The 18471-nt window shown below is 45.2% G+C and overlaps 1 protein-coding gene across 11 annotated transcripts in view; it reads right to left on the bottom strand.

Moving 5' to 3' along the window:
* The window catches only part of L3MBTL3 (L3MBTL histone methyl-lysine binding protein 3), an 84366-nt gene extending 72441 nt beyond the window's left edge, over positions 1-11925 (bottom strand). The window contains exons 1-2 of one of the 11 annotated variants that reach the window (XM_055810175.1): positions 11851-11925; positions 1864-1975 (exon numbers count right to left, since the gene is read on the bottom strand). In XM_055810175.1, the coding sequence (XP_055666150.1) occupies positions 1864-1965 (102 nt within the window). In that variant the 5' untranslated portion in view covers positions 1966-1975; positions 11851-11925. The other 10 variants (XM_055810180.1, XM_055810184.1, XM_055810178.1 and 7 more) reach the window with 10 other exon arrangements.
* Between the last annotated feature and the right edge of the window lie 6546 nt (positions 11926-18471).

The raw sequence follows: 18471 nt of genomic DNA, 5'->3' as shown, positions 1-18471 counted from the left end.
ATAGTGATATCGCTGCGGTGTACAATGATGGAAGTGGGAAACCCAAAGCTCAGCTGCAGAAGAAACCAGCAAAGGCAACAAGAAAGGCTTCTCTACGTGTAGAAGCAGCAAAAGTAAATCACATTGGAGGGAGTGGCTGATAAAACTGAAGGGCTACGTTGCTATTCAGAAAGACCTTGACATGCTGAAAAAATGGCTAACAAGATCTCACGAAGGTCTACAACCAAAAGCATGCACAAAGCCCTGCACCTGGGACAGAACAGCTGCATGCACTAGTACAGCCTGGGGGCAGACTATTTGAAAGCAACTTTGCAGAAGATGCCCTGTGAGTTGAACATGAGTCAGCAATGTGCCTGGGCAGCAAAGGCAGCCGTGAGCACCCAGGGCTGCTTTAGCAAGAGCGTAGCCAGTGAGTCGAGGGAACTGATTATTCACTGATTATTCGCCTCTGTTTAATACTGATGAGACTATGTACGGACCACTGTGTCCAGCATAAGAAAGACACTGACATACTGAAGCAGGTCCAGTGGATGGCCACTAAAACAAAGAGGGACTGTAGCAAATGACATGCAAGGAGAAGCTGAGCAAACTTGTTTGCTTGCTCTCAACAGAGGAGAGATTTTACTGCTGTCTTCCAGTAGTTAATGGGAGGATAGAGAGGGGATGCAGCCAGGTTCTCCTCAGCTGTGCACAGTGAAAGGACTAAAGACAACATGCACAAGCTGCAAAAGGGGAAATTGTCCAACAAAGTATCTATAAAAAGAAAAAAATCACTATGAGGGTGGTCAAATGTTGGAACAGGCTGCCCAGAGAGATTGTGGTATCTCCAACCCTGGAGACAACTAAATCCATACTGGACTTGGCCCTGAGCAACCTCAGTCAAGTTGGCCTGAGGTGCTCCGAGGTGGTGCTCTGAGGTCTGTTCTAAAGAAAATTATTCTGTGATTCTATTCTATGGTTGTGTGATTTACAAAAAACAACACAAAAACACACTCACAACATGTATGTCCTGAATTTCAAACACTTTTTGACTCTTCAACAACAGAAATTGTTGCACAGGCACAACAGTATATGAAGTTCTTTTAAAAAACATATTTTCTTGTGAGATTCTTTTTAAAACATAAACTATGAGAAAACCTCATCAATGTTAGTCTAAATGGAATGATATGAAAATATTGACTAAAATCAACAGGAAATAGGTGCAAGGAAGTCTCTAATATTGAAACTGTATTTTTAGCTAATACAACATAAGACATCTTCTGACAACACATTAAAAAGTATCACATAAATTTTTAAAAAATATATATTTTGAAAACAAAATTGTTATCATTTACTTCAGTAGATACCACCAGTGTGACAAATGTAATTAGAAGTACTGTTCTGCTATCATTCAAATTTCTAAACTACACCAAGCTCAGATGCACTCACTTTATTCATTTTTCTAGGCACCCACATGACAAAAGCATAGCAAAAATAAACTATTTTTAGAAATAAAAAGAACTAAGAATATGAGACTGTCAGAGTCAATGACAGTATAAAGATTCTTAATGATACAGTAATATAATGCTCTAAGTGGACTGTATTTTCACACTTTTCTTTTGGATTTTGTGCACTTGATTACTTCTGTCTATATAGTGAGGCTGTGCTAATTTATGCCTTCCTACAGGGATGACGGCTGTCTGTGCCAGCACCAGAAACTGAATCAAGAAACTCCAGAGCTAAAAGGTAACAGGCTACATTAACTCAAGAGCTGCGATTCATGTTTTATTCATAAAAGCAGATACCTACACACCAGCTTGTGAAATGCATTCTTTTGCCATTTAACGTTTTTATTTCGCTTATTAAAAAAATTATGTATCTTACCTTTAGGTCACTTCCTGGCAAAGTACCTATGCCATCCTTCCAGTCCATAGCACTAAATACATCAAACTCTTGACCATTTCCACTAGAAGCAGATTCATTCATGATGCATGTACTAAAAAAAAAAAAAATTAAAAAATAAAAAGATTTTATCTGAAAATGCTGTAAGTGGTTTAATGCTTTTATCGCTGGGCATTTCTTCAAATGTACTTCATAGATTAACATCCATGCTTCCCTCAGCACACTGGCAATGTGGACAACTGATGACAATGCTGGTAATATACACTAATGTAAGACAAGCAAGGCAAAACCTTTTGAAAATCTTAAAGAAATAATACTTGTTTTACACATGAGGAGGCTATTAACAAGGCTGCACTGCAAAGAAATTAAAAACTTCAAACTGCGAAGAAACTGACATGGGGAAAACACCTCAAGTACACCTAGGAAAAACATTTGTTCTGGGGAAGGCAAGACATGAGTGCATGCCTATAATAAATACATTAGGCACTGATTAATAGAACTGCTTTTCCTTAATATCAGATAACATGCTGATGTGAATGCTTCACCCAAGTTCAAATTAAAATTTCAAAATTAATTTGAAACTGTCTCATTTTCACCATCTGACTCAAGACACCCAAATATTCCTGGTCTGTTTCCATATGTTTTCACTAAATTTTTATTTGCATTTGTGAAATTTATTTACATGTAGGTTAGAACATATACACCAGAGAAAACTACTGCTTTGCAAGACTATTTTATTGGATCCCTCTGTTTCAGAACAGTGAAATGAGAGGAAAAGAATATTTATCTTCAGAAATAGTGGATTTGAACACCCTCTTCTGTGATGAGTTTAACCCAAATAATTTGCACAAGCAAGAGAGGTATATAAGACCTGCCACTGACCCTGAGCTTTGGCCCACCACTTGTCATTGCCACAAAGATGGCACCAGTTGCACTGACCTGCAGATGTTTCTCACAGCCAGTTGTGACTACCACCAACTTCTTCCTTTCTACTTCTTACAAACCCAGCGATCTTTAAAACTGTGGCCTGGCACCTAGTTTATTATTTGTTCAATGTAAAATCTGACTCATTCATTTTCTTTCTGAAGAACTACTGCGTTATGCTTAGCAGCTGAAATAATATGCAGTAAAATTAGCACTGTCTTTGGTTTGTGAACTATTAGCAAAAGCTCACCCCTTTTCAAATTTACACTTTCTGAACTTTTTTAACAAACACTTTCCAAGTCTCATACACCGTCTGCAGACTGCAAACTTTTGCTGCAAGTATCAGTAATTGAAATTCAAATGGGTAGAGAGATTCCTCAGTGCTTGACCTTGTTTTCTAAAATCTAATTTCTAAGTGAGGTCCCACTCCCAAAATCAGCAAATATCTATTAATACTCTCTGGAAATTTGGAATTTTCACAAAAAAGAATGAGTGGTATTTGTTCACTCACAGATAACAGAAAAAGATGCAAACCAAGCAGAACTCAGGTTGTCGTGAAGCTTTTTACCGAAAGTTTGAGAAGAAAAATGCTTAGCTAGTTGTCTGACGTGAAAAATAATCAAATTTACATTTTTTTCATCAAAAAAAATCTAAGAATCACTGTAACACCACCACTACAGACAGATACTGCTTTGGGTTTGGGTCTACAATGTGGACTCCCTTGTATTTCTCTTTGGGTTCCTCTTTTCTTTCCTCCTCAACTCTTTAAAACCCTGGGCAACACCTTACTCCAGAAGTACTTTTACTACACAGTATCAGGCTAACAGGAGCTGGACGTCAGTCAGTAACCACTGCCTGAAGTGAAAGTTTCTGCATTCCCCTTCATTTCATACGATGGGTAGGGTTCACAGAAGGGGCTTTGAGAAAACTTCATGTATTTCACATGACAAGTTTGAAGTAAGAAAAACCACATGATTCAATGGGTCTTCTCCATCTCTAATTTCATTAGTTCTCTATGAGAAAGTATTGAAAACCATACTGTTAATGCACAAAAACTCGTATGTCAATAAATCTAAATTAATTCAGTGCAAATGGATAAATTCTCCAAAGCCACAGAGCTTATCTTTTAAAATCACTCCCAGGCAAAATCCACCACCTCACCTCAGGGCACCTCCTGCAATACAACTTGGATGATCTCTGTTTGATCCAAGAGCACAGTACATCGCAGAGCTCAAGCCCACCAAGCATCCAGCTTCCACACCACAGCAGACCAACTCAAGCAGGCTTCCACCAAACTGAGCTGCAGCACAATGGCACGGGCCTTCTCTCAAGAACACAAAACCCAAGTTGCTAAGGAGTAGCTGAGAAATTGGATCTATCCAGAAACCCATGAAATTTTAAGGACCTGAAACATGCTGGTTGAAGCACACTGGCATAACGAGCCCGCTGCTATTAGCCTGGCTAATCAAAGGCAAAGCTGTGTCTGCATTAACTGAAGTTTCTAAGTAATCTTAAACCACCACCCTACTTAGAGGACACTTCACTCAGCCCTCTTATAAAAAACATGTTCCAACCATTTCTGCAGAAGGCATGACAGAAGATGGGAAGAGACTTGGGAGGCTGTGGGGAAATGTTTCCTCGCAGCGGCTGCTGTCCCATGGAGCAAGGCGCAGTGGACAGCTGCTCCAGCAGATGCTGGCATCTCTGATAGTGCCACTCTCATTATAGACAGTTTTTAACAGAAACAGTTGGGGAAAAAATGACATGGAGGAAAAAAAAAAAAACTTAGAGCCTATCCTACTCAGGCAAGATGTAAACTGTAAAAGTTAAAAAAAAAAATTGTTAACAGAAATGTTCAGGGTGTATTTCTCAGAAGAAAACATACAGATTTTAATTTAGTTACACCTAACAGTTTCCTCAAGTAACAATCTGTAATAATGATACATTCTACTGTTTGATAAGGTATTAATTGTTGTTTTCCTTTTAAAATTAACTCAGCATCAAAGGCATGATCTGTACATTCCCATTCTGCAGGCTACAGAAGTGTTCCTGGTAGGGATAAAAAGGTCACAGGGCAATGCAGATAGAAATGAATTTACCAAAAGGAATTACATTTAACAAAATATCTGTTTCCAGCTTTGCTGAGTTTGAACACATCAAAGATAGGGCTATATCCCTCTACTAATGATAATAAGGAGGGAGATGGAGACCAATTAAATTGTTACAGCAATGAGGTACTAAAAAAGGATTAAATCATCGCAATATATATATCTAAATCACAGAACAAAGAAAACTACAGAATGCCTTATCTGCTCATTTTCATTTTCGTTTCTAAAGCTCTGATGTAGTTCTCTGAACTAGTATAACTCCATCCATAATGATTTCATTAACTATCATTCCTGTTGCTATGCTTCCAGAACAGTAGTAAAAATACTAGATGAATAAGGGGCAAAGTAACTGCAGTACTCTCCTTATGCCTGCCACATTCTGAATGCCATCCGATGTGACGGAAAGGACATGACAGTAACAACTTGGAATAGTCATCTTCCAAAAGCATCTCCAAAATCCACTATTAAGGATGTAGCTGTATCTCAGTCTTTACAGCCATAAGCTATAACATTTATAGAGGAGTGTGCTGCATGTTAATACTTCAACATTAACTTTTAGACATATATAATAAATTCATTAGAATAAGCAAGCATATAAAATAAGATTAGACACATCCTCTAGAAAGACCTTCATTTTTACCAACTGGCTCAACAATAAATGAGTATCTCACAGAGGAGATACTTAATAACAGCACTAAAAATGAGATCGTTTCATCTGGCAAAAGACTCTCTAAAGATGTAAAGCAAAGAAACAGGAGAGAATACGCCAATTAAACTTACAAGTAGTTTTTGAAGTAATTATAGGGTTATGTACTGAATATGTCAAAAAGTAATAATACAATTCCTTCTTTCAGTCACTGCTTTAAAAAACTACCTGACGTCTACTCAAATTTTGCAAATCTAAAATGCCACCTGTGAAATGTCCGTATTTCTAGCCGGCAGGGCCAACTCAACACCAGGTCACCAGTCTTTTCTTTGTGTTATTTTTATTTTAACTTTTTAGGACTTCTGTAGCCACAAAGACAGGACAGACTAACAGATTTGCCCCACGCTGGTCCTCTCCCCAGCCGACAGCTCCTGCAAAGAGAAGCAAAACTGGGCATGTGAAGCCAGAGGAGGTCTCAGCAAGTGGCACCAACGAGGATGATGATAAGGTGATGTCCTTATGGAGCCAAGCCATGGACCCTCTTCCCCACAGGGCTGCATGAAACCAGTGCTGATGGATGTTCACAAAAGCAACAGATGCGGGTTTTGTCTTAATACCATAGACGGGTATTTTGGGCATCTCCAAGTAGGAGGCTGCTTGGTATAGCACCCATGGGCGACAGGGACATATTTTCCCTCCCCACACAATAAATCAGGAAAATAAATCAGGAAGTGGATCAGATGGGGACAATTCTGTACCAGAGCTGCAAATACACTAGCTTCTAGGCACCAGGATCCTGACAAGTGGATACTCACCTTCAGCTCTACTGAACATGTAAGAATGTGAATACTACCAGGGCTGACTTGTTACACCACCAGAACCAGAGGAGCAGAATTACCCCTCGCAATGTAAGCTCCCTCTATTTCGTACGGATTTTGTATTAAGCTAGCTTCATAATGACAGCAAAAGCAGAGCCAAACTGACTGTAAACCCACTGGGGTGAGTCCTGCTTTTCTCCTTGCAGTCCTTTCTTTGAGCTGGGTACACCTCACACTTGTCTCTTTCTCACCCTTCATCTTTTGCACCTGATTCTTCACTTAAAGAAAAACAACCACAACAAGAACAGTGCAGGAAATAGTAAAATGCTTTGAGGCTATCCACCACATTTCAATATGTGCTTTGTTTTGTATCCATTTCATGATTCAATTATTTTAATGTTTCATTAAAAGAAGTATCTGCAGATCACACATTTCCTTCAAAACCTCATTTTTTGCTGTTTAGGAATTACTTCATGTAGTTCCTGCCATGTTTCTAGTCCATGTGCTGAAGAGTTGTTCAAGTAAATTTCTCTATTTTGCCTGTTGCTCATACAGTTTAAAATAACTTACTTGTAATAAAGATGAGATATATAGCTTATACATGTGTTCACAAAGGAACCACGGCTTAAAATTCTTTGCCATTCTTGACACTTGTAACAGAAAATGGACCAGATTTCCTACTGATGATGTCCCTTTAGCATTATTTCCTCTTATTTTATGTGGCTACTCTTCTGTCTGCGAGATCCTCCAGGGATACTGTGTATGTTTGTTCCTCCTTCCCAATACTTCAGCTTAAAACTTCTTTCTCACAGAAAGAATCTGGCCACATACACATTACAAAATGCTGTGGACCCTGAGTCTGCACCAGTGCTAAAGGAGGTTCACGCTGTCCTTGCTTGAGTCTGGTCCTTGTCAGTGAGCTAACACAAGTACTGCCATACCATTGCTAGAAACTGGGTAACACAGTTGCACGCAGCATTTATCTACCACCACATTTTCAAATATCCACAGAACACTGTAACAACAATAGTTACCCAATACCAAAGCTACACCATATTCTAATTAAACTTACCAATAACAACTTTTGGTTGTTTTTTTTACCTCACGCTGAAGAAGTATTTCCTCCGCAACGCTTTCATGACTCCTTTATTTCTGTTACTGTCTGTGCAGCCCTGAGTGGAGATTTAACCTACTCAGATAGTAAGACCTGAGTACAACTCTGAAATCCTGTGGCTTAATTTCTCTTAATTCCTTGAACCAGGCACAGAAAGTTACAGAAAACTGCATTTGTTTATCTGTGCCTCCATCCCTTCCCTGTGCAGACACCTCTGAGAACTGTGACGCACCAAATCTTCACGCCGAGTATCACCTGACTTATTTCAAATTGTTATTTCCTTCCCCGAGTTAATTCAATACACATCTGAACACTCCTTTTGTCTGACTCACGCCCTCCTCTTCTGCCAGTTCTCAGCAGCTTCCATGAGCTCTGCTGTCCTTATACAATTAATTCACCTTCTTCTAGCTCCTAAATGTGCTCAGCAGGTTACTGCATTTACAGTTTCCCTTCTCTCCAATTCATGAAGAGCTCGTATCTCCCATTGTGATGAGCGGTCCTACTACTGGAGGACTAATAAGCCACCACTACAGAGATGCTATCGCTTTCTTCGGTAAGCCCCGTGCCAGGTAATCTCACTGGTTCCTCACACCCATCACTCACCATCCACCACCCTACCGAAGAGCACTATTAAAAAACTCATGAGTAAATGGAATAGCCCACAAAAAGTCAACCATCTTACTTTATAGAACAGGTGTTGCCCTGTGAAACTAACAAGTCAAGAGGAAAAGGACTTGCCACATAATCATTTTCCTTAGTTATTAGAACTTTCGAAGGCAGCACTCTAGAAAAATTCATTAAACTGAAGGTGAAACGCACCACTGCAACAAAAAACGGAGCTCACTGCAATTGCCCAAGTGACAACAAAACCCAAGATCACTGCTTCAGCCACCTTCATTAGAGCACCAGTTCACGAGAAGCCCAACTGGACCATAAAGCCACTGAAGTCACATCTGGAAAAATCCAGCACCCAGCACACCCCAACTGAAGCAGGGTGGTGTTACTGCCTTCAGCCGCTAGTTTCAGGGAGTTTCTCTCTTAGAGATGTTCATCATACAAACTTCTGGGAACGTGGTAACTTCCTTGGTGAAATGTACTGGTTTTCTGAACAGCTTTTATATTCCCATTACAAAAACTGGGTTACGATCCCGAACACGGACTATTTCCTAAAACGGTGCACGCCAAAGTTTTTCCATCACGAGTTTCATTGATGCTCATCACCTGGTATCTAGCACAGAGCGAGCATCCATTCGCGAGCGGAAACAACCAGCAGAAACGGTCGGCCCTGGGCCACCCGACTCTATGAGGGAAACCAAAAAGAAACCCAGAACAGCACAAAACCGAAAACACAACTCGCGGTTCCATTTGCGCTTCCGCTGCAAGGCTGGCACACGCCACGCCGTTAGGCACAGGTAATCAGAAGAAAGGGAGGAGGCTGCGACCCTCACCGCCCGCCGGCTGCCGCATCTCCCCGGGCCTCCCTCCCACGCAGCGCCTGCTCCCCGGGGCTCACACCGCGCGCCCGGGTGGGACAAGTGACACGGCCGCGGGGCGCGCCCCCCGCCGCTCCCCGCGCAGCCCGTGAGCCCGGCCCACCCGCGGCGGCCCCCGGCGCCGCTGGGCCCCGGCCGCGGCCGCCCCGGAGCCGGCCCTCCCGCCCGCACGGCGCGGCGGAGCGGCGCGGCAGCCGGAACGCGGCGGCGAGGCCCGGCGGGCGCGGCCGCCGCTCCCCGGCGCCGGCAGCCCGCGGCCTACCGCCAGAGGTCCCTCCTTGGCCAGTTTTGCGGCGTGTTTTTGCTGCACTTGAAACTTTATGGAGAAAACCCGGGCTCAGGTCCGCGTCTTCCCCGGGCTCGGGCAGAACCACCGAGACAAAAGCGCCCGCCCGCCCGTCCCGGCCGGCTCCTCGGGGGGAGCGCTCGGGGAAAGTGCTTCTCAAGTTGCTCCGTTTCTTTCCCGAATTTGGCTTTTTTTTCTTTCCCCCACGCCCCGGGCAATTCAGTCGAGCGGGAGAAGAGTGCCCCCCGGCCCCGGCGTGGGGGCGGCGGCGGGGGCGAGCGCGGTGCGGGCGGGGGTGGGAGAGGAACTGGGTGTTAAGTGTTCCTGAGGAAGTTGCACAACGAGAGAGGGACTCCGCTTGTTTACCGGGTCCTTTGGGTTTTTTTCCTCCCGCCCCCCCTCCAACCCCCACCCCTACCCCACCCTCCCCGAGACCGGGATCCGGGAAAAGGAGGCTGTCTCCGCGTGGAAAGGAAAAAAAAAAATAAAAAGCGTAAAAAAAAAAGAGAAACGTTACCTTCTCCTCCCTCCTCCCCTCCCCCAGCGCGGAGGAGGAGGAGGAGGAGAGGGGCGAGTTCTTTTTTTTCTAGGGGGCTGCGGGGGTTTGCTCCCCGGCCGCTCGCAGCCGATCCCCGGGCATCCCTCGGCGGCGGAGTCACCCCTTCCCGCGGGAGGGGCCGGCACACGCCGCCTCCCCGGAGAGCTCGCCCCTGCCCGGCCCGCAGCCTCCAGCGCCCGGCCCCGCGCAGCAACTTTTTCTCTCACGCTCTCGTGTGCGCCCGCTCCGACGGGGAGGGGGGAAAAAACATGGGGGTGGGGAACGGGCTCCGCTGCGGCCCCGACGCGGCGCCCCGCGCCCCGGGCGCTACAGCCCCGGCGGCCTCTCCCCGGCCCCGGCCAGGGGCGGGCGGCCGCTCCGCGGGAGCGCCTTCCCGTCGTCCGCCGCTCCCCCCACCCTCCCAAAATCGCTTTCCGCCTCCCGCCGCCGAAAAAACACCGCCTCGCACACGTTAGCGAGAACAAGTGTGCCTGTATCCTGTTGTTGCATGCACCGGCTGCGCAGACGGGGAGAGACGGGCGTGTGCGCGGGGGCCGCTCCCCCACCCCGGCCGCACTTCAGGCGCGAGCGCGCAACTTAACAGAAAAGCCGTGACCTAGTCCCTGCCCCTGCCCCCCCATCCTCGGCAAAATACGCACTCACGTGTATGTGCACTCACATACACCGCCGGCACGCCGGGGCCGGCCTCCGGCAGCCCCCCGGGCCAGCCCGCGCAGCCGGCGGCGGTGACAGGCGCCGGCCCCCGCCGCCGCACGCAGCCCGGAGCGGGCAGGGGCCGTTCCCCCCGCCGCCTCACATGTCTGCCGCAGCGAGCGCGGCGCACGCACCGCACAGAGGCAGGAACTGAGCACTCGAGCGAAAGACTTTTTTTTTTTTTCGCCTCTTTAAAAAAAAAAATTGCTTCAAGCTTTTTTTTTTTTGTATGTGTATGTGTGTGCAAACTTTCCCCAAAATGGCGGAAATTGGGAGATGATTATATTTTAAATATCTCTCGCACACAATCACACAAAGTGCAGGAGCGACGGAAAATACAAACTCTCTCCGCTGCGCGCTGAAGAGGCCTTCGCACACGGGGAGCCACGGCACATTCAACCGGTATATCCCGGCGGCCGCCACCTCTCGCCGCTTCCGACCAAAAAAGCCGGGGCTTTTTCACACCCCTCTCGGCTGCGCATTGCCCCCTGGCAGCCCGCACTTCTCCCCGTCCTTCAGCCTGTGTGAACAAAGAGCCGGGGCTGGGGAGGGGGGGCTCCGGTGGCAGCGAGCCCCCTCCCTCCCCGCCGCTCGCTCCCCGCCCGGCGCTCACACGCACACGCACACCCATGCACCCCCCCGCCGCCCCGCCGCTGCACCCGCATCACATTGTTCCCAACGGCGCGGCGGTGCCCCGTAAGTGTCATTAAATGGAGCCAACTGACAAGCTCATTGGTGGGGCAAGTCTGCAAAATGTCTCTCCCCTTCCCTTCCCCCTCCCTTCGGAACCCCCTCCCCCCCAAAAAAGCCCCCCCCAAACACATTTCCACAGCTCCCTCCCCCGTGTGTGTGTATATATATCTATATGTACATACACATACGTGCGTGCGTGCCTGTGTATGTATATAAATATACAGCGCATATATATATATATACACACATGTACTCCCTTCATGTGTTTGGGAAGAGAAAAAGAAATACCAGGCACCTCTCTCTTTCTTTTGTTCCTCTTTCACACTCGTACACTTATGATTTAGTGAGATCCCCGGTGCCCCAGCCGCTCCCCAGCCACTTGGCGAGTCACTTGCCCACTTTCCCCGGCATTAACTTCCATCCTTTCTGCTCGAGGTGGTGGGGGAGAAGCCCCCCTCCCCTTCCCCAGATACGTTTCGTAAGGGAGGGAGGGGAGGTGCGTCTCTCCCTTTATCTCTCGCGCTCTCTCTAACTTTCATCCTCACCTAGGGGGAAAATTAAAACCCGTCACCAGCCTTTGCCATTGCAGCTCCCTAAACGGCTTGCGGATCAGATCGGAACCCGCCGCTCCTTACCCCCCCAAATTCTCTCTCTTTCTCCGTCTCTCGAGTAGTCCTGACAAATATGGTCCAGGGCTGCGGGCACCAGTGAGCATGCGCCCGCGGAGCCAGGGCTGGGGAAAGGGGAAACTGCCGCCGCCGCCGCCGCCGCCGTCGCCGCCGCCGCCGCCGCGGCTGCTCTTCCTCCCTCGCCCGCGCTGCCGCTGCGCCCCAGCCGCCGGCAGCGGCACCCGGCACCCGGCGGCGGCACCCGGCGCCCTTACCGAAAACAGCCGCCAGCCGCGGCTCCGGCGGAGGTGCATCGTCCCCCACGACTGACTGCCGACGCCGGAGGAATAATAAGGAGACTTGTGCAGCAGCCGCGCGCTATTTTGGGCGCTTTCAAAAAGAATGCCTCGCACTTCTCGGGCCCGGGGGGGGCGTCTGGTCCCCGGCGGTCCCGCCAGGTGCCGGTGAGGCTGGGCGGTGGGCGCCGGCAGGCCGGGGAGAGCCTGCCCGCGGCTCTCGGCCCCCATCCTCGACATAAACCAGACCCGGGGCAGAGGCAGGACGGTTCCGCACCGGGGAAGCCGCAGCCTCCCCGGCGGGGGCACCGGCACCGGGAGGGGGCGAGGCCGGGCAGCGCGGAGCCGGGTCCCCCGCGCCCCAGCAGCGTGGAGGTGTGCCCTGTGACCGGCCTCGTTTCCCCGAAACCTGGCCGGCGTACCGGCTCGGGGTGGTTTCGGACGGGCCACCTGCCTCGCCACCCTTGCCCTGTATTCGTAAAGAAAAAAGCGTTTATTTCCCGTCCCTTGTTCAGGGAACAGCAGAAACTGAAAGGCCCATCTCAGCTGGTGGGGTTGGCCAGGGTGGACCTCCTTCACCTACCGGGAGGTCTGCTATGCATAAAAGCATTAAGCAAAACAGACCCACAAGAGGCCTAACCAGACTGGGGAAGAGGGAGGATGGAGGTTTGCAATCACTTCAAAAAATGTGTGTGTATGTGTGTGTGTGTATATATATATATATATAAATATATATATAAAATGTATGTTTTGTGTGTGTGTGTGTATATATATATGCAGGCAAAGTATAAAACAACACAGAACATAACCTTAATTATACTCATCCTAAATGTTCAGACCATAGATTATCTCCCTGAGTGACTCTGTCCTTGAGGCAAAAAAATGGGCAAAATGAATTTTGAATTTTTGATAGTTTGGCATATTATTGTATATCTCTTAAAATAACCCCCAAATGTCAGTATATCTTTAGTTAATCCCATTAATGAACAATGTGTTGCTTTCTCTTGGTTTTATATATGCTCCCTTTTAAAGGTACAGTGACAGCTTTGGCCCAAATTACTTGAATAGAAATACTAATAAATATCCCAGAATAGATACAAGTCTTAAATATCAATAGAAGTAAAAACATGGCAAAAATGCTCACCCAGAAAGTCAGAATAACTAATAAAATGGTTTATACAAGACCAAATGCAACCTTTTTGCTATTATGGATACACACTGTATTACAGTAGTATCCCAATGATGGGGACAGCACTGCGCTGGACACAGGGCAGAGGTGGTTCTTCTCAGACAGGACTTCCCAGGCTCAGCTTCTGTGCAGCAGCATACGTACTTTAGAACGTGCATTAAAATATTTAAGAATCAGGCTTGACAACTCTCGTCCCTTAAAATATGCCCATGCTCAACCAATTTAGACATGACTTTACTTAGACTTTTACCATACTATCTTGAGATATTCTCATTTATTTAAATTAATTTATCTCACAGCAATAAAATGGGGCTCACACCTAAGTGTTTACAGGAGCGGTGCCTAAGCACAATACATGGTAGCCTACGAAGAGCATTTCTCACGCCCCTTCAGCTCAAACGGCATTGCATATAGGCTGCCGTTTTCATCAATGAACATATGTTCATTAGAAACTAATTACAGAAAACAGTATTAACCTAATTGTAATAATTAGTGATAACATACATTTAAACTCTTCTAAAACACAAATGCAAAAAATAGTAAAGGATGAGAAAATTCCTACTTCCCACCACTTAGTTGAAGAAATTCATGTGTTAGAAACAAAGAATAAACTATGACTGAAGTCATTCAGTGCTTTTCCGAAAATTATTTCCCCATGTTATTGAAATGTTTTTATGCAGATAGTTGCCAAATAACTAGATTATTCTATTGTAGCATTAAGTTAGCTGGGCTTTGCAGAAGGCACTTAAAGAATGATACAATTTGGTACTATTTAAAACTCTTTAGGACACTTGACCTATACTAGTTATTTCTCCAGATGACACCGAGGTTTTGGGGGAGGGTGTACCATACCCTGTTATGAAAAGGGGTTTCTAAGAGTACAAATGGTGAGTTGTCTGCAGTTATTTTATTTACACTTAAGAGACTTTGTCCCTTTTCCTTTGAAAATCTTAAAAGGAAACACAGAACTTCAAAAACCCTGTTATATTCTAATCCATCTAATCTGCTTGCAGAAGTCATAGGAGACTTACAGAAAATGACAACACAGGTGGAAAAGCTCCTTGAAGGATATATATTGGAAGTCAGAACTGAAACCGAGTGTATGAATCAGCGCATAGCTGCTTTATTGGATCAGTAGTTTCCAATGGATAGCTCTTTGATTAAAGTAAAAGGACCTGGGAAATTAATAAAGGTACCTTCTGTTCTCTGTCTTCTCTTCGATCCTTGCCCTAATCATATTGCGGCAGCTCGTGATGTATAATAAACACATTATTTTGTCGATATAGAATTATTGAGTAAAAATAGATTAAACATTATTTAAATACGCTCTGTAAACATTAGTTCTGTTGCCATTTTTTTTAACACTAGACTTCCATATGTATTCCAAAGACAGAGAATTTCAAACACTTGTTTTCTATATGTAAGTATGGCGTTTAATATGATTTTGGCAGTATGTTTAATGACAGATTTTGGGGTATCTAAATTTGGTCTCTCTCTGAGTATTCTTGTAGCTCATTGAATAGGTGTTTGTGCTGTAGCCAAATACTGATTATTTTTCAAAGAGCATGCGCATGAACATCCATGTACATGGTTTCCAAATCCCAAATCTTGAATACCATTTAAGGTGGTGAATGGAAACAAATGTAAATTAGCAATTCAGTTTGTATATTGGGTTTATACTGTTATGTGATGTAGTGATTCCTCAGCATATATCCAAACATCAACTGAAAAAAAGAGGATCAGTATTTACATTTTACCGGATTACTTGGCACTTCTGGGGTCTTGATTTCTGCAATACAGACTGAAATGCCTTAAAGATGGCCTTATTTCTCAAAAGGGCCTGCATGTGACATTTTATCACCCTTCTTCTAGCAATCAGTGTAGCTCTTTGTGTGACCTTTCTCACCAGTAACAATCGCCAGTCCGCCGCGTGATTCTTCCCCAAGCCAAACCAGGAGGACAGGAAAGAGGGCTTGAGGGCAATCACTAGCAAAAAAATGTTGCACATGTTACTATATAAAACTCTAAGCCAGGAAAATACAAGTGTAAAAGCTTTAAGAAATTAGGGATGACGAGAGATGGTGTATGTGCCTGTCTTGCAAGAAAGAAAAATTGCAGCCCATGGTGTTTCCAGCTCCCCTCAACAGTGCTGGCTCCCTCTCCAGGGAATTTAATGTCCCTGCAGATGGGAAAAAATAACAACTGACTCATTATCAATAGAATCGACTGGTTTTTGCCACTAATAGCAGAATAATTATCAAAGTTGATTAGAATGCCACACTAAACTGGAGAACCAGTAATAGTTCCTAGCTTTCAAATCTGAGTGTGTACCCTGGCGACATCCCAACTCCATACTAGAGTGAGACTCAGGTACGCAAGAGTCATTTTTTCCAGAAGGGAAACCTGAGTGTCAGTACTTGAAATAAACAGCAGTGTTTTCCAGCCAGGTTTCAGCCCAATATGCACCTGGATGCACCTTAGGCGCAGCCTTGGAGAGCTTGTTTCTGGAGAAAGGAGTTTTGGGGCATTGTAAAGTATGTGTTTCAAAGATTTCATCAAAGTTACAAGACTTACAAAGATTTCCAGAGGTGGTCTTCATCCTGAAGAAATTCAAAGGCAGATAGAGAAGTTATGGAATTGTCAGTGCAGAAGTGAATCTAGAGCAATATTGCCTATGAAAAGTTTGGGAAGCACTGGACCAGAATAATGAGGTGTAAAAGCAGAAAAAGCCATTTGTAAGAGTGGCTCAAATGCAAATTAGGACCTCTGTTGGGAATATTGATGAGAACTCTCAAGCCAGGAGAAGACTGACGTTAGAAGCTTGGACATGTGTGTTGGCCATATGGGAAGGGCTCGGAGGACTGGCTAAATCTTGAATCTGTTGAAGGAAGTAAGAGAGGGCACCATTCCGAGTGGTAGGGAGGAGGGGTACAAAGGTTACAGCAGAGAGTGTGCGATCTGGAATGGGTGACAGGCCACAAGAAATCGGTAAGAATAAATGTCCTGTGGGAGGGGAAAGTTGGGGAGTAGTAAAAGAGAGACTTAACACAGAGGGGGACAAGTGGTGTGGAAAGGGGCAGACAGAGCGTGGCAGGGCAAGGAAGGAAAGGGGGAAGAAGGGAGGGGACCTGCATCAGGAAAAGCTGGAACAGCAAAAGATTTGTAGTCTTTAAAATGGAGTTTACTAGATGAAGTTTGAAGGGGTAGTCGTGAGCAATATCTTGATTATGGGTGGAGAAGAGGGCAACCACCACAGGGCTCTTTTTGACACAGAGCTCTGCTCCTGCATGGTCCTTTCTAAGGTGTGTGGGAACACCCTGCGTATAAGGACCGTTATCATTTCCCTTAGCAAAAGGCTTTGGCTCCAGCTGTGCATAAGATTACAACAGCCTTGCAGCAGAGCATGACATTGGAAAGCCCATTCAAGCTGGATACTCCAGACCTGTCACCCAAAAGCTGGTAGTCACTCTGAGAGCTAAGACTGTATTGTTAAGTATGCACAAAGAAGGCAAGTTGATGAGGCAGCACAGGAACAAACATTACTTTTGGGAACAGAAGCTGAGTGAGAAAGGGTTGCACCCTGCACTCCTTATGTGGAAGATAATTCTGTTGAAATAGGCAACAAATGAAGGGGTTATTTTAATAACTGTTGGTAGGATTTCTAGATCTAAAACTGTTGCTGAAAAATATCTGGAAGTGAATAAATAGCTCATCCTGTGGGTCTGATTGGATGGCAAAGCCTGGCAGTGTGGGGAAAAGAAGGGGAAATCCCATCCAAGGTCCTTAAGACACAATGGCAGGGTAAGAACTTGCTCTCACTGGAGAGCAACAGAACAGTTTTTAGAGCAACGTGTCAGACTTAGTGACTCACAACCACATGTGCATGTTCCAAGCAATATATAAATTGGTCCAGCAATGGATGAAGAGGAAAGAATCCCAAATATTGCTTGTACTAGGCATAAGAGCAGATGACTCAAAGTGTGCCTGTAGACTCCTCCTTATTTTCAGTGATTTTTATCTAATAGTGTGTTCCAGCAATAAACCCCTTTGCTTAATAAAGGTATCAATGATGAAAGACAAACTGCATATAACAGGCAATACATGCTTGATGTATGGGGCGTAATGCACAGGTTTACGCTGAGCAGATTTCTCCTTGAAGTGGCTGATGCACAAGCCTGACGCCAATGGTTAAAGGCAGCAGAAGGAATACAGAAATGCAGCTAGGCTGTCGCAAACATCGAACAGTCCTTTTCTGGACACTGATAAGAGGTTTTCCTTACCTGAGAATTCAGAGTTAGGACTGCAGCAGAACAGGTATCAGCTAGGCCTACCAAATGTGACTGCAATTAAAGCAACAGACAAAGCATCTCCTGTTCACTGTTAGGCCCAACATCCCCTGTAGAACAACAAAAAGCGTGTCCTTTATGACATTTTCCCACGTGATGTCATGTCACGTGGGTATGCAGCAATAGCATTTCCCTCTTTAACAAGCAACAGAGAATATTAATGGGGCCAGTTTCTGAGACCAACAACAAATGGCTTATTCAGAATCAGAGAAATTTAGATTGCATTGTCACAGATCCTGAGACATCAGGCTTTGTGGGGTCAACTCTTACAGTTTCTAGGCTGGAATAGTGGGCATTGTGACTATATACCTGCTATCATGAATTGATACATGTAAATGTAAATAGTGGCTTCAGCAAGTAAAAGGGAGGTTTTGTTCTGGAATTTTAAGCTATGTGCTAACCCCTCATGCTAGGAAATCAATCTGCCAAAATTCATTTATTGTCTAGAAAATAAGGATTGTCATGAACTAAGATTCTTAGAAAAATAATTATGCACAATAATAAGAGGTGGGAGTACCTGCTTGCTATAGATTTCAAGGTTCAACAAACACATTTTAATGGAGAACTCAGTCTCCTGGCTACCACAACAAAGCAGGCAGGATATTCTTTTTGCTTTGAGTACAGAACTGTATACGTTAGTAGTCTGTGCAGGCTGATGCCTATTCATGGAAGAATCTACTTATGTTGGCTTACATTTACAGTTTCCCACAACATGATTTGATTTCAGTATCCAGTGATAACCGAACTGATGCATGCTTTTAAGTTTTCAAGAGGAACTGAACTTCAGAAAAGGTACTTTTACTGAAACTAGTTCATT

The sequence above is a fragment of the Falco peregrinus genome, chromosome 7, assembly GCF_023634155.1.
Source record: "Falco peregrinus isolate bFalPer1 chromosome 7, bFalPer1.pri, whole genome shotgun sequence".
In the NCBI taxonomy this organism is placed as follows: domain Eukaryota; kingdom Metazoa; phylum Chordata; class Aves; order Falconiformes; family Falconidae; genus Falco; species Falco peregrinus.
The sequence above is the reverse complement of the archived record's forward strand: the minus strand, read 5'-3'. Positions and strand labels throughout refer to the sequence as shown.